This window comes from Nannobrachium achirus (genome assembly GCF_963921795.1).
Source record: "Nannobrachium achirus genome assembly, chromosome: 22".
NCBI lineage: Eukaryota > Metazoa > Chordata > Actinopteri > Myctophiformes > Myctophidae > Nannobrachium > Nannobrachium achirus.
Window position 1 is genome coordinate 42,010,170 of NC_137829.1, and position 13,189 is coordinate 42,023,358.

Consider the following 13,189-nt stretch of genomic DNA (forward strand, 5'->3'; position numbering starts at 1 on the left):
TCTTCACAATCGATTGCGTTGCGTGTGCAATTGCAAGTTAATTCCGAACGGAGTACATTTTCAGTGGATCGCCCGCATGAAGCCCCAGAGGGCAAGATGAGGTCCTTCTGTGACTTTTTAAACCATACTTAAAGACAAGCAAGGGACGAAGCATCAAAGGCTGCTGCTACAGCAATACAAAATCATATTTTATCCCGACCCGATCCTGGCATCGCCTCTCAGAGAGGAGGAACGTCTATCTAACGTCTCGGAGGAGGAGGGCTTATTAAAAGAGTACAAGTCTATCGTTTGGTTCACCAGCGACAGAACGTTTATCTGGAAAACATGAAGAAGTTTCGGAAGGTGTTGGACGGCCTGACCACCTCGTCTCCCTCGGGGACCATGGGGTCCCCCTCGGGGTACAGTGGCAGCGCCGCGGGGACCCCCACTGCCCGGGACATCGACATCCAGGAAACTTTAGTCTCGGAGAACTTTCAGATTAGTAAGGTTAGTGCTGCTCTCTCTCTCTCTCTCTCTCTCTCTCTCTCTCTCTCTCTCTCTCTCTCGCTGTGCGTGTGTTTGTGTGTGTGTGAGAGTGAGAGAGTCCCCTACAAACAGTAGCTAAATGTCCGACTCCGTTTGGCACACAGCATTAGATGGGGTGAATGCGGTGTATCATTCACCTCCCACATCCTGATCGTGCCGCCCGGTGGCGTCAGTTCAGAAAAAGCTAAGGTATGGCAACCAGCAAACCAGTCATGCCATACCTTAGCAACACGCATGATACATTAATTTTAAGAAGTATTATTGGGCCACAATGAGCCTAATAATAATGAATTGCACCTGTGCAGCTGACTTATGGAACCTGGGAATATACCATTTTGTCAAGATGGGGAGAATACAAGTGTGGAGAATATAATTATAATAGACCTTGTTGAAGTGACCATTTTGTTAAAGTTTGCCTTTGTCGTTGTTTTACTTGTTTACATAATAACCAGCAAAGATAGACAAAGAGACATTTGTGGATTTATATTTTAATGTAACTTTTATTTTCCCCCCTGGACCCAGGGTATGGCAGCTGCATACCCCTGCCATACCCAATTGACGCCCCTGGGACTCCCGCCATGTGTGAAAATAATTATGGTTTTAGTGCAATACTGAAAAACTCTCTTGTTTTACTTAAGTAAAGTAGGCTATCAAAACTGCAATGTAGAAATAGAAATACTAGTAATACAAGTGAAAGTCTGTAATTAAACATTTACTTGAGTAAAAATACAAATAAATGTGTTGGTATGAAAATGTAGGCCTACTTAAAGTAGGCTACCAAAAGTAAAAGTAGCCTACTCATTGTGCAGAATGTAGCCTACCATTTCACAAGTTCAAAATGTATTAAAAAGTATTTTGAAAATAGCCTACATGTATATGGGACTGAAGTGGTTAATGTATGTTTTGTAGGCCTAATAATAATAATCAAAACATCTACCAAGTAGGCCTAGGCTAGCCTAACTAAAGTCATCAAATAATTGTAGTGGAGTAAAAGTACAATATTTAGATCCGAAATGTATTGGAGTAGAAGTAAAAGTACGTACTTAAGTAAATGTACTTTTTGACTGCAGCTTTAGCACCACACCACATAAAAATATGTACATTTTCCATTACACAAAACAAGTACCCCTATCGGTAAGAAACAAATTGACCCTTTTAACTGTGATTATAATACAATATAAATTTGTATTACAACTATCCTAAATTATAATACACTATAAAGTATTAATGTATTACTATGATAATTATAATACACTATAATAGATTATAATAATGGTTATAACACAATAGAATCTATTATCATGTTTTACAACTATATCCTGGTGGTCTAAATGAAAAGTCAGTGAGTGATCAGTCATTATGAAGTGTTTGACCCTGTTTGGCCCAGCTCAGACCTACTCTGGATTGGATACTTTTTAGTACCACGTTTAGTACCACTTTTACACCACTCTAACAAGGTCCTTGTTGTGGAAAACCTGGCACAAGTGGGCGGTGTGGTTTTGGGCCTGTGGAAAAGGGGCTTTTGTTACACCACTGCGGCCATGTGTGCACAGCTGGTCATACCCGTTCAGTCAACGTGTGTGTGTGTGTGTGTGTGTGGTCTGATGAAAGCAGCATCCGGTCCCAACCACCTTGCCATCTTTGTACCACAGTAGCCTTTTTCATGTCAAGGACCTTGACACTTGTTACCCCCATCTGAAAAGATATGCCAGGGACACCCATCAGAGAAGATTTGTGCGACTCTAGCAGTGATTTTCTACCATTTTGATTTCAAGGACTTTGACATATAGGCTACGGACCCCCATTTAATGGCATTTTTTATCTCTGGGACCTCAATCTATATAGTAAAATCAGTGTTAATTTAACAAATGGAACCAAATTCCATACACTCTGAGTTACATACCCATAAGGGTCCATTTGGTTCCTAACTTTCATTTAGCTGGGGACCCCCTGAAACTTCCTCAAGGACCCCTAGGGGTCCCCGTACCCCGCTTTGAGAACCGGTGATATAAGCAGCCTACGCGTCAAATACCGTATAAGCTACAGCATAGACGCGTGTAGGACGTCAGACAACTCTAGAAGATCATATAGAAGTGGCGATAAATATAGAGACGTGAGCGCAAACGTGTAGTGTGTAGCCTATTATAGGAATTGACATAAGCTAAAATAATAATAAGTATGATAATAATAAAAGTGAGCCATCCCACGGATCGACCCTGCAGTCCTATCACGGCTGATGTGATTTTTGTTGGGGTGGGGGGGGGGGGTGGGTGGGGAGGGTCTATTTATAGCACCCCCCGTGCCCATTGCAGGCTAGTGCTGAGAAGAGAGAGAGAGAGAGAGAGAGAGAGAGAGAGAGAGAGAGAGAGCTGACTGCAGCGATAATTTCTCACCCGAAAGAGAGGAGGTGAATTTTGGATGATCGGGATACGGTGAATATTTCATGACGTTGCATAAACTGGGCGGGGGGGGCTGTACTGTATGTTGTTGTGGAGCTGCTGCTGCGCTATTATGGGAAGGCGAAGAAGTGGTCGGGAATAGAGGGGGGGGGGGGGGGGGGTCTTATTTATAGGACTGTGTAGAGAGAGAGAGAGGGAAGATGTTGGGGAGGGGGAGCTGGGGAGGAGGGGGGAGGGGGGTTCATTCCCAGGCTGAAGTGGAGGATGCTGCTGCAGCGAGCCAGCCGACCAGTGTTGCCAGATTTAGCGAGAGAAACAAGCAACCAGGTGGCATTATGAAAACAAGTGACTATATTGGGTCACTTCACTTAACCCTTAAAGGGCCAGTTCACCTCTGGGACAACCAGATCTTATTTTATTGTTGTTTGGGACACGATCAACACAATCCTGAGTTATTTTTTGTGTTCAATCTGTGTTTTGAGATAGTTTAGTATTTCAGCATGAATGATGATGCATTTTGCATCATATGAGTCATCATGCTGTGTCATATGATGCAAAATGCATCATCATTCATGCTGAAATTCTAAAATATTTCAAAACACAGATTGAACACAAAAGATAACTCAGGATTGTGTTGATCGTGTCCCAAACAACAAACAAATAAGATCTGGTTGTCCCAGAGGTGAACTGGCCCTGTTTGGGTCAATTTGCCCGGGGGATATTTGGTTTAAAAAACAATACTAATATAAATGTTAACTTAACAAATCAACATCATACACTGACTTTGTCTTAATTCCAAACAATTCATATATAAGGTTAAGTAAAAAGTGAACTTGGAGTTGAAGCATCTGGCAAGAGAAAGCGCTGTTCAGTGTCCTACAACAGCAGGAAGGAAGACAGACTGCTTGCAGGAGGTGCAAGAAGCTCATATGTGCCTCACATGCAGTCGGTGTTTGGGAAGCATGTGCTTCCTAGTGTATATGTACAAGTGTACATTCATATGTGATGTTAATGTTTGTTCCCATGTTCACGTGTTAGGGTTAGGGTTAGCTCTTACTTTACATGAATTTCAGCTATCAGTAAAAACGCCTAGCTCTTTCAGTGTTTAATAGCAAAGCATAAATGCAAACATTTACCATATATATCATATGAATTGTTTGGAATTGAGACAAAGTCAATGTATGATGATGATTTGTTAAGTTAAAATTTATATTAGTGTTGTTTTTTTAAACCAAATATCCCCCGGTTCAAAATGACCTGCGAACAGAACCAAGGTGAATCCGAACAGAACTTAAGGGTTAAAATGTTAAAGCCTTAAACAATCTCACAAGCTTGTAGATCAGCTGTTTTTCAAACAGATCTCGGATATTTTTGTCAACAAGGCAAATCTGGCACAATTTTTTTAGATTGTGGGGTGGGGGGGGGGGGGGGGGGTTGATTTGGGGGGTCCTTGACATGCAAATGTTTGAGAACGACTGGTTTAAACATTAGGAAACAAGCCCCATAAAGACCCCCCCCCCCCCCCCACAACAAGCAATAATTTACAAGTAACTTGAAGACTTGAAAAAGCCCAAAGTCGCTTATAATAAACAGACTTGGCAACACTGCTACCAGCGACCACCATCCTAAGCAGGCAGCTAGTAGAGTGGTGGTGCTGCTGGAAGAAAGTGCTGGAAAGAACTGTGTGTGTGTGTGTGTGTGTGTGTGTGTGTGTGTGTGTGTGTGTGTGTGTGTGTGTGTGTGTGTGTGTGTGTGTGTGTGTGTGTGTGTGTGTGTGTGTGTGTGTGTGTGTGTGTGTGTGTGTGTGTGTGTGTGTGTGTGTGTGTGTGTGTGTGTGTGTGTGTTTGTGATGGCCTTACCGTCCCATTCAGCCAGCCCTCTCCACAGTGAGAGGCTCAGTGCACGCTAGTTCTTCTCTTAAAGGCACTAACATCCTAACATCCGCACCGCTGAGCCCTGCATTAACCACTTAAGCCCTCTTATTCTTAGTCGTACTATAGTGAACGGTGGAAAAAATAAACGATCTGCAAGCTCTCATTGCGTCCGTTATCAGGGCTGGCAAACCACAACCTCCAGCCCTGATTTCTCACATGGCCCTCTTCTAGCGCCACCATGAGGCAGATTCTTGCTAAACACATTTTTGGACACTGCTTCTACAGACTTTGCCCTAAAATCACGCAAAGCGGTACACAGTATCTCTTAAGTCATATCATCAACATGGATCTGTCCCATTTCCCATATTCCCTCCTGATTGGCTACGATTGCCTTCTAAAGTTTGTGTGTGCGACCTGACGGTCGCTTATCTCCCGATTAGGGAGTCTTACTGGTGCGTCTTAGCCTAGTTCCAGACCCTGAATCGCTAGCCACACCCCTTTACATTTTTGTTTTGGCGATTCAGGGGTCTAGAATTGCTCTCATTGAAGAGACTTTCCTCGTTCGAAAATCCGCACAGCGAATCAGCGTCGTGAATCAGCGTCTTGTGATCAGCGTGGGTGGGGATTTCCCAAAACTCATGTGCAATTCGCCGCCGCCGGACGGGACAGCACACATCGCGTTGCGGTAAAATGCGGTCAAATGCTATCGTATCGATCTCGCTCACAACATCAGTAGCAGACATGTTATGTTGTGTTTGATTACTAATTCGTTGTGCTCCTATTCCTGCTGTTTCTTTGGTTAGCAAGTAGCACTCGCAAGCAACAGGCTATCCACTAGCCAGCCACACATAACAACACTACGTCAGATGCTTTGCTACTGTTGTGTTGGTCAGACGGTGAACCAATCGTAGAAGACTGCCTCTTTGGCAACGCCCATCCCAGCAATCGCCCTGGGTGGAACCAACTTCAGACCGAATAATTCAGGCTGAGTGTCAGGCTAGGTGCGTCTTGGAGATGTGGAGATCTTGCTATCAAAATATACCTATATGCTATAATAGGCCTAAAGTATATACATGTTTGGTGGTTAAAAGGACCTATAATACTGTATCATATAATTCATAAATGAATTATTTGTGTGTGTGTGTGTGTGTGTGTGTGTGTGTGTGTGTGTGTGTGTGTGTGTGTGTGTGTGTGTGTGTGTGTGTGTGTGTGTGTGTGTGTGTGTGTGTGTGTGTGTGTGTGTGTGTGTGTGTGTGTGTGTGTGTGTGTGTGTGTGTGTGTGTGCGTGCGTGCGTGCGTGCGTGCGTGCGTGCGCAGATAAAAAGTGAGAAAAACGGAGAGAGATTGAGTGCTCCAGCATTCCCTCTGCCTGTCCCAAGGACAGACATTTTTAAGGCCGTTCTGTGAATGTGCAGACACTTTATTGATCCAGCGTGCTGTTCTCTCACACTCTGCTACTGTATCCACCGCCAGACGCCTCCAACACTGAGCGTTTCACTGCACTTTCTCTCGATTCCAACGACTCCGGCTCCCCTATAAAACACTGCTTCTCAAACATGTCAAGGAAGGACCCCCCAAATTGATACAAAATGATGTAGGTGGGATTTGTTTCCATTGTGGTCCATTGTACTAGATTAAAGGAGTAGTTCACCCCCAAAATGCATTTTTTTCTATTGATTACTCATGCCATGGAGAGTAGAGTTCAATAATATTTTTTGTTTTTTGTCGCATTCCTAAGACAAAAATGTGATTCGAGTAAATTTACCCCCATTGATTCCGGATGGGGACCCGTTTCGAACCCGGTCCCCATCCGGAACGAATGGGGGTAAATTTATTGTTATCACATTTTTGTCTTAGGAATGCGACAAAAAACTAAAACTATCATTGAACTCTACTCTCCATGGCATGAGTAATCAATAGAAAAAAAGTCATTTTGGGGGTGAACTACTCCTTTAATCATCGTGGCGGCAAGGCAATACATTACCGACATTATCAACAGCAACACTAAAACAATAATGGATGGAGCTCCTTTGGTGAAAAAAAAAAAAACACACTCGCCCCGGGTCAAATCCGGCGACCTCGGAACGGTCGCCACCAGATATTCCTCAGTAAAGCTATGCCTAAACCTAACATTATTCTTAAACCTAACCTCAGTAACACTATGTATGCCTGAACCTGACCTTAGTACTAAACGCAACCTCAGTAAAACTATGCCTAACCCTGCGCTTATTGCTAAACACAAGAGCCGCTGCTGGGAGCGAGAGGTCCGTAAAAAAAAGTGGGGGCAAGCGTTCCAGTTTACCGCTAGTAGGGGATCAACTTCTCTTGAAGTCTTGAAGACCAGACCCGTTGCAAATTGCTGTTCCACCCTGAGCCTCTGATGTGGGTTTGAACCCCGTGGTAGAACACGCATGGAAGTTATGGACTGTATAGCTTTAACTTAATTTCAGAATTATGACTTTGTGGTGTGAGAAAGTAAAAAAGAAAACCATGACATTTAGATTTTTCTTGTGAGAAATCAGTATGTGGTACACAGTACAGTATGTTGATTCATGACTGCTCAGTGAAGCCGTTTATTTCCCGGAGAACCGAGTGCTTGCCAGTCTGGAGATTAATTCTCGGGGGAGTTTGGAGTAAATTGTGGAACAAGCGCGTGCACGCACTCACACAGACCTTTAGAATCGATCTGATTAATGAAAGACTTTTACACCGTGCAAACGAACGTGTTCATTTATCCATTTGTAATGCTGATGGAGAGCGTGGAAATGTAACCAAACAGACCCACATAAACACCCAGGATTTGACAGTGTGCTCCCCTGACCTTTTCTCTATTTACAGTATTATAGTTCATGAAGTATGAGCTTTCATGCACAGCAGCAAAGGTTGTTTTAGGCCATCACAGTACGGAAGATTAAACTATGCTTGTGTGTGTGTGTGTGTGTGTGTGTGTGTGTGTGTGTGTGTGTGTGTGTGCGTGTGCGTGCGTGCGCGCACGCTTGTGTGTGGGAGTCTTTGGAGCCATTGCAAACTTCTCTAACTTAGTCGTGACATTATCTTCAGCAAGGCAAGAGAGCCATGTGGGAAGATATTTCAGCACATTGTATTTAGATTTTATACTCTGCTCAAATAGATAACAAACACAGTGGTAAAGGTGCTCAGAGCCATTCCATTGTCCACTTGACCACAAGAACCCTAGCGTGCTATTTTGGGAAAAACATTGAGCAAGACCCATCTCCTGCTCAGGTGATGCTATATAGCGACTGACCAAGATATGACACACAGTACGGTGGCCATTCATTCTCATGTGTTTGTTACTTAGGCTAGTTTCCCTTTACCACAATGTTAAGAATGTTATTTGGATAGCATGCTATTTAAACAGATGCTATGTCCGTTGTTTACCAGGGTATCCTATAGTGTATAGTATATCTGCTATTTTTCAATAGTTAACATTTACATTTACTGTATGGGGGGCCCGCAGCGAATCCTTGTACCCAGGGCCCAGAATTTGGTGTGACACCCCATGGGAGAAAGAGAGCGTGAAAGAGTGCAACAACCATAATAACAATACTACAATACTAATCCGCAGCCATAAACCACTGATCAACGGGAGTCTGTAGCCATGTTTCCATAAGCTTATTCGAAAATAGGAAGCAAATTATCATAAATTCGCATTAAGACAAAGTGAATTTAGCCTGTTTCCATTTGCGGTGCCATTCGAATTAGTGATGGTCGCGTGAGTTGATCGGGCTGATTTTTTCAGACCAAACCGAGACGTAAGAACTGCACGGCTGACTGCTGTGACTAGATCGCTGCACACTCATCCTGCAAGTTTCAGCGTCCTCTGGAAGGTGGCCGATCTGCAAGCTCACAACGCGGCGCGGAGACGCGGATGCGAGCTGCTGTGAGCTTGTAGATCGGACACTTTTGGCACGCAACAGCGGCAACACGGTGTGATGAGGAAGGGTTGGCCACGGATGGCTTGACTCCGGAAGGTGAAAACGGGAGGAATTTACACACGGTTCATGTCACTCCGTGTGTAACAAACAACCGGTTTGTTTTGTGGGCTAACTCTTTACAATGGACGTTAAGCGGCAGGGGAAAGTCTTAAGTTGGAGGACGATATGGACCAGAACATCATAATGTATTCGCATTTATTGGCTGACCCGTTTCCATTCACAAATGCGCATTTAGTTCATTCGATAAAGCCTCAAAATCCACCTCCTCCAAGCGGATAAAGGTTTTTGCGGATAATGAACGTTTATTTGAATTTTGAAGCGTTTCCATAAAAAGATGTATGCGAATAAGACTATCAAAGTATCAAACTATTAAATAAGATAATAATGCGCATTAAGAGACTTTATGGAAACGCCACACGAGGATGTCCAGAATGTATGAAGAAATAGTAAACAACAAAGTTTGTTATCTTTTTAAGAGTCAGTCGGTTTTCCATTCCGACATATCCCCATTCCGACACACCAGGTTAGCATTCACCAGCGGCGGCAGGTTAGCATCTCACCAGGTTAGCATTCACCAGCGTTAGTTGTGACCGAAGGTCGCAGTATACCATGAGAAATGTCGCAGCTTGTCAGTACAGGAAGTGCGTCCGTACAGGAAGTGCTTCCGTACAGGAAGTGATGTCACCTCATCAACGTTTCTGTGACATCACAGGTACATCAAAGGTGACATCACCTATGTAAAAGTCCATATATGGGTATCCCTTTTATGCCTATATGGGTAACTGGTCCGGTAATTAAACATCACTGGCCATATGGCCAAGAATTGGCGTGTCCTCGCCCTTTAGGGCAAGGTCGCATGTCGCCCTGAGGCGTCTTACTAGTTTTACTGAGGCTAAGGTTAGGTTTAGGTGGTCGGAAAGGCAATATGTCGGAGTGCTGACAGGCATGCCATAATGTCCATCCTTCCCCCCCATTTTAACTCTCAAATACCTGGAACGCGCCCGAGTCGTGTTAGATTTTAACCATTATTTTATGCTTTAACTTTAGAAAAATAGCAGATATACAAGCTCACAGCGCGGCACCGAGTGCCGCGCTGCGAGCTTGTAGATCTGCTATTTTTGAAAAATCGTGAAAATGAGTGCAAGTCTTTGAATATCTTTGACCCGATCTTTGACCCGACTTCTAAATCCTTCCTCTAAATCATGCTGTTCTCAAACCTTTTCATGTCAAGGACCCCCAAAATTACAGGTCTTTGGCCACGGACCCCCATCTCAAAATATGTTGTCCCAGGGACCCCCCAGAAACAAATATTTGAGTTACAAATGTTCGCTTTTAAATAGATATATTCAAAGACTTGCAAAGAAAAATCATGATCTTTCAAAAATAGCAGATCTACAAGCTCGCAGAGTGCCGCGCTGTGAGCTTGTATATCTGCTATTTTTCAATAGTTAAAGCAGTCAATAATCCTAGGCCTAAATGGGTTAATACAAAAGAGGCCTATTACGTTCCCGTTCTCTCTTCTTCTCTTGGCCCCTGCTGCACTTCATTGCAGAGCCACCTGTGGTTCCTGCATGGATGGCAGAGAGATAAGTGCCCTTCAGTCTGGGGACGGCTCCGCTCGCAGCCACGTGTGCCTCTATGCTAATAATCTCCCTGTCATCTCCGACTGCTTCATAATAACACGTTTGTCTCATCTGTATGCGTATGTCGCTATTGTACGAACCCTTCATCTCTCACCCCACTTATCCCCCCTAAGTGCAGTGCAAACCCTTTGATTTGTGATTGCTTCTTCTTCCATATTCATGCACGGCCGTCTTTCTATTTTGCTGGGGTGAACGCAGCCATTTATGACATTTCACACAATGACAAACTTCATCATCAGTGTCGTATCAGTGGGCTACAGTAATTTGGTTATTATTATTTTTTCTCCGGGTGATTGATGCGATGCTCATTTAGCACTTCCATAATGATTATGCGTTCCCACGGGAGAGGAGCGCTAGCTTTCGCCCCGACGCCTGCACACGGCGCTCTGTTCAGTGCTGGATCTCATCACAGGTGAACCTCTGGGATTTATTGACCTCATTACATTTTCTAATCATCTTTGATAATCATTCATCTCGAATAGCGAGGCTTAATTACCTAAGCATCCACCATAATCCCATTCTAGACTAGGAAATGTTCTCAGTAGAGCGGTTGTGCTCAAAGTATGGTCCAGGGACCCTACTGGGGTCAACAAAACAGTTTCACTGGCTAGATGTTAACCCGATAGACCTTATTCACACCGTGGCCATCTTGGATCACATGACCACATGGGGTGGCAGCCTGGATTACAAACCATTGTAAACAATGGAGCGATGGTCCCAAAATATGAGTTCTGTTCAACCAGTTTCTTTTGACCAAATTGACAAATGGGCAGATGATAACTTCAACATCCCCAAAAGGATTTTTTTCATTTTTCCATATTATCTCAGAATATTCATCCCCCGAATATTCCACGACTGGGCCCCAAACTATGTAGAACCCACTCAAGTCTCCCTGGAGAACGTGTGTGAGCCGTTCTAGTGGGAGCAGTTGCAGAACATTATGGAGCCAGTTTGATGCAGAACTCTCCACTTCTTTAGTAAACAGAAAATAAATGTTCTGGGAGAGAAAGAACCCAATTCATCATCAATTTTATAATGTTGCAGTACCAGTTTTGTCCGCTTTTTAACTTCCATTTTCACTTGTTTATCCTGTATCCAGACTTCTCCCTGCTGATTGGATGAAATTGGTATCTCAAATTGAAAAAGCCTTTTTTTCAGCCGGAGAGACGGGGAGAGCCCTGTTACTGAGCAAACACACGGTAGCAATGATTGCTATAGGAATATACAACCATTTAGCACTTATTTTAACAAAACAAACAAAACAAGGTTTAAGGTTCAACTTCATCGTCAACGACACCAATCAATCACAGAGTAAAAGGCAAGTGAAAGTCATTGTGAGCTTGCGCTGAACCTCACACAAACGGCAACGGTCTCAAGAGGTAGACTTTAAACTCAGTGTTTAAACCTCACTGTGACCAGTGTAGTGTCAAAACAAAACTCCCTGAATAAAAATCGATAATAAAATCTAAGCTACATGAAGGTGCACGACCGTATCGGCCTAATAATAGCAGCATACTGTTACTAGGGATGGGACAATATGAAAATGTCATATCACGATTATTGTGACAAAAGAAATCGTGATTTACGATATTATCGCGATAATAAAAATCCATTATCCTGGGGCAAAACATTTGCGAAAAATAGCAGATCTACAAGCTCACGACGTGTTGTGAGCTTGTAGATTGGCTATTCTTTGGCAAAGACATTTGATAGAGTGAAAAAAAGAATGTATCAAGTTTGTATATTATAAGTACCTTTTACCAATTATAGAGGGTTTAAAGGAGTCATTCAGACCAAAACACATATAGGGTTAAATCTGCCTTTTATCATACCCCTTCATACCTGCTTTAGTCGTTTTTTTTCATAGCTGCCCCTGTTGCTAGATTTCGGCTGCCCCTGTTGTTAGATTTTGCGGGCTCTCTCATAACTAACACAGTGGATTGTCCTTAGGCTAGTGCGGTTATTTCTTTAGCTTCAAAGTTAGTACTTTTTTATTGGATTGTGTTTACACAACGTCCTGAGACCAATCACACCGCTGTTTTGACCTCACAGGCACCCTTACTTGTCAAACAGCTTCTGCTCTGCACCAGAGCAGGGAGAGGAGAGCCTAGAAAGGGAGGGGAGGAGCAGAGGAACTTCTTGTCTGTTTGACAAGTAAGGATGTCTGTGAGGTCAAAACAGTGTTGTGGTTGGTCTCAGGACGTTGTGTAAACACAATCCAATAAAAAAAATACTAACTTTGAAGCTAAATAAATAACTGCACTAGCCTAAGGACAATCCACTGTGTTAGTTATGAGAGAGCCCGCGAAATCTAGCAACAGGGGCAGCCGAAATCTAGCAACAGGGGCAGCTATGAAAATTTTTTACTAAAGCAGGTATGAAGGGGTATGATAAAAGGCAGATTTAACCCTATAAGTGTTTTGGTCTGAATGACTCCTTTAAGTGGTACCGGATATGCAGCTCGGCAAATAAAAGGTGAATTGATCCCAGTGGACGACGATGTCACGATAAATTAAACCTCCACGATACGGTTATCGTGAGTGTTTTTTTATCACGATAAACGATAATATCGCGTATCGTCCCATCCCTAACTGTTACATGGCTTTAATTGCAAAACCAACCCTGCACCAGCCCTTTCTTAATTGAATATCTCTCTCTCGCTATAGTGACAGTAGTAGCAGAGTAGACCTACCACCCTCTTGGTGGAGAAGCGTGGGTGGGCGTGAGGGTGACGCTATGGCTTTCTCGCTGCCAGCGACCCTGGCAAACTTTTCTGGCACGGCGATCTGAAC

At 43.5% G+C, this 13,189-nt stretch overlaps 1 protein-coding gene across 1 annotated transcript in view; it reads left to right on the top strand.

The window, feature by feature from the left end:
- Positions 1-324: 324 nt before the first annotated feature.
- The window catches only part of stxbp5l (syntaxin binding protein 5L), a gene marked incomplete at its 5' end in the record, with an annotated part of 431,930 nt that continues 419,065 nt past the window's right edge, over positions 325-13,189 (top strand). Inside the window, one exon of the mRNA XM_080753048.1 lies at positions 325-486. Coding sequence (XP_080609174.1) covers positions 325-486 — 162 coding nt within the window. The remainder of the gene's footprint in view (positions 487-13,189) is intronic.